The sequence below is a fragment of the Dendrobium catenatum genome, unplaced genomic scaffold, assembly GCF_001605985.2.
Source record: "Dendrobium catenatum unplaced genomic scaffold, ASM160598v2 fragScaff_scaffold_665, whole genome shotgun sequence".
Taxonomy (NCBI): domain Eukaryota; kingdom Viridiplantae; phylum Streptophyta; class Magnoliopsida; order Asparagales; family Orchidaceae; genus Dendrobium; species Dendrobium catenatum.
In genome coordinates this window covers 3,193,518-3,196,815 of record NW_021319127.1, presented here as the reverse complement: position 1 = coordinate 3,196,815, position 3,298 = coordinate 3,193,518, and the positions used below count along the sequence as shown (strand labels likewise).

The 3,298-nt window shown below is 47.9% G+C and overlaps 1 protein-coding gene across 1 annotated transcript; it reads left to right on the top strand.

The window, feature by feature from the left end:
* The first annotated feature begins 1,604 nt into the window (after positions 1–1,604).
* LOC110092131 (receptor-like protein kinase 2) lies at positions 1,605–3,085 on the top strand. Its single transcript, XM_020816525.2, has one exon. The coding sequence runs from the start codon at positions 1,728–1,730 to the stop codon at positions 2,928–2,930; it is 1,203 nt and encodes a 400-aa protein (XP_020672184.1). The 5' UTR covers positions 1,605–1,727; the 3' UTR covers positions 2,931–3,085.
* Positions 3,086–3,298: the final 213 nt, after the last annotated feature.

Here is a 3,298-nt window from a genome sequence, read left to right as displayed (position 1 = left end):
TGATTTCAATAGACTTACAGTCGAATTGAACGTCTTGAAAATACAAACCCAATGACACCAAATTTGACTCAATCTGAGCCAAAATAAGTCCAAATCAAATACGCAAAGCGCTGTTGGAAGGTTCAAAACTTCAAATCATAATTTGGATTATCAAACAGTTTCCAAACTTGACATTCTTATAATCGAATCAAGCATCTCGACGAGACGAATCCAACAAGCTCAAGATCACTAAATTCCGATATCACTAAGACATTCAAATGTCCATTAGACAGTTCACAATCAAGGGAATCAACATCGGCCGTCCTTTCAAACCACTCCTAATTTGCCATTGATATATCTTATTTGCTTGTCATGACACTCTCATAAATCTATAAATAGATCTTTCACTTCTCATAGAAGGGGACCCCGAACAAGGAAGTAAGAGAGAGATCGAAGATCACTCTTGCCACCCAGCTCCTCTTCGACCACCGCCGAGACTTTCGTCGAACCACCGACTAACGTCGGAGTTCTACCGTACCACCAACCGACGTCCAGACTTCCGTCGGACCACCAACTGACTCCCAAACTTCTGCAAGACCACCAACTAACACCGGAGTTCTGTCGAACCACCAAACGACACCTCGACTTCCGTCGGACCATCAACTGACGCCCTGACATCTGCTAGACCACCGACTGATGCCAGAGTTCTACCATACCACCAACTGACACTGGAGTTCTGTAGACGTTTGATTATTGTAATCTGATCGTCCTCAGGATGATTCAATCAACTGTAATATATTCAAATACAATGCAATAATTTCTACTGGGCGTGACCCTGCAGTTTTTCCCCGTTTTAAAGTTTTCCACGTAAAAAAATCTTGTGTTCTCTGTTTGTGTGCTTGATATTTATACAGCGCTAAGACCTATAATTTTAACTCTACTGCCGCGTATATTCTAGCCCCAACAATTACATTATTTTGTTGTAGCTCAATTTTTTTTTTTATAATTTTATATTTGATTTCTTTTACATCTGTAAATATATTATATAGTCAATGAAAATAGTCTTAGGCCCTATATTTATAAATTATTTGCTTAAACTGTCTAAAAATATTTCACCAAAAAAAGTGAGAAATAGCGAGCACTTCGCAGCCATCGCCTTCTTCCCCAAGCCAACCTGAACATTTGGCGGTAATCACAGATGGCTTCCATGTAGAGAAGAGATAGAGAGAGAAAAAGTGAAGAAAACTGGCAAGAAAACTGGCCGAACATGTAAGACATAAATAAATAAGCCTAAGATCATCTCCAACCGAAAATCTCATTTTTCACTCCAAAATGTCGGAAACTACAAAATGCCGTGATTTCATCTCCAATGGAACGCGTTTTTCACCCTTTTGCAGTTAACCGTCGCCTCTTTTTTTCCCGCGACAAGTTTGGTAGAGCGGTAAAAATGGCGGAGATGAACAGTGCAACGCCAATATTGGCGTCCCACTGTTCACCCGCAGCCATATAGCGGAAATTTTGCAGTTCGGCTGGAGTTGGCCGGGAGCTCCATTCAAGCGTTTGGAGGTCGGTTGGAGATGCCCTAAGGGCCCAGGCTTCTCTCTCAAGACACCACTCTCTCTCTATCTCTCCCTCTCCCACTTCTCTTTCTACCCTCCTCTTCCCTCTACCTTTAAAGCCCCTCACGTTCTTTCACGCAGAAAGGCGAGACGACTAAAACCCCTAGCTAAACCCTAGCTAAACCGGAGATGGTTGCTCCGGCAGCCGCAGCCGCCATTGCTCTCCTACTCATTACAATCCTCCTCTTTCCGGCGCCGATGGCAGCGGTCCTAATACCGACCGACTACCTTGCTCTGCAATCCATCCGCAAGTCTCTCTCCGACCTCCCGGGTTCTACTTACTTCGCCTCCTGGGACTTCACCGCCGATCCCTGCTCTTTTCCCGGCGTACTCTGCCGCGATGACCGCGTCGTCGCCCTTGCTCTTGGGGATCCCCGCGCCGGCTCCCCTGGCCTATCCGGTCACCTGCCCCCAACCCTCGGCCGCCTCTCTGCTCTGGCCGAGCTCTCACTCGTTCCCGGCAGTGTCTCCGGCCCCATCCCTACGTCTATCTCCCTCTGCTCCACTCTCCGTTTCCTTGCTCTGTCACGCAACCTCCTGTCCGGGCCCATTCCTCCTTCCCTTTCCTCACTCGCCCACCTCCGCGTCATCGACCTCGGCTTCAACTTCCTCTCCGGCACCATCCCCCCTCTCCTCCCTCGCCTCCCCTCTCTGTCCACCCTCATTCTCGCCGGCAATCGCCTATCAGGCCCTATCCCTAGCTTCGCCCTGAACTCCCCTCTCGTTCGCCTCGATCTACAGCACAATCGCCTCTCCGGGCAAATCCCCGTTTCCCTACCCACCTCCCTCCGCTACCTCTCCCTCTCCTCCAACCAACTCTCCGGCCCTGTAGACCGCATTCTCCCCTCCCTCCACCGCCTCAGCTTTCTCGACCTCAGCTCCAACAGCTTCTCGGGCCCCATTCCCGGCTCCATTTTTGCCCTCCCCCTATCCTCTCTTCGTCTCCAGCGCAACTACTTCTCCGGCGACCTCCGCCTATCCGGCCCTGTCCGTATCCCCTACATTGATCTCAGCTTCAATCGCCTCGGCGGGAGAATTCCTGCCGCGTTATCAGCGGCGGAATGGCTCTACTTGGATTACAATCGCTTCATCGGCGAAGTCCCGACCGGGTTTGTGGATCGGATTCTGAAGGGGGAGATGAGGGTTTTGTACCTGCAGCATAATTTTCTGACGGGAATGGCGATCGGACCGCCGTCGAAGATTCCGATGATCACTTCATTGTGCTTACAGTTCAACTGCATGGTACCGCCAGTACAGACAGCCTGCCCGGCTAGAGCCGGCCAGCAGAGGACGCGGCCGGCGGAGCAGTGCCCCAAGTGGCGGAAGGTATGATCGCCGGCGTCGAAAGACGGTGATGGACGAGAAGCTAATTCTTTTTTCTTTCTTTGATTTCTCTTTGGTTTAGAGAGGTAATGGGAGAAAATCGTAAATGGATTAAACTGTGCTATATACATTTGCAATCGACGCTCTTACAGAAGAAAAAAAGAAAGAAAATTTTCTTTACGAAAATCTCTTGATTTATTGAGTCTTTTTCGTCTCGGAAGGATAATTAAATATTAATCAGAAAAATAAGAAATATAATTAAATGATTAAGCTAATTAATTATTATGTACTACATTGCTAAGCATAAAAATTATGGGTGAGTTAGGCTCTCTAATCTTTGATTAAGCAGCTTCGTGGATTTTGCTTACTTTAGTTCA

What these genes read in the sequence shown, in the direction of transcription:
- LOC110092131 (XM_020816525.2), top strand. Translation starts at nt 1,728, where the DNA reads ATGGTTGCTCCGGCAGCCGCAGCCGCCATTGCTCTCCTACTCATTACA.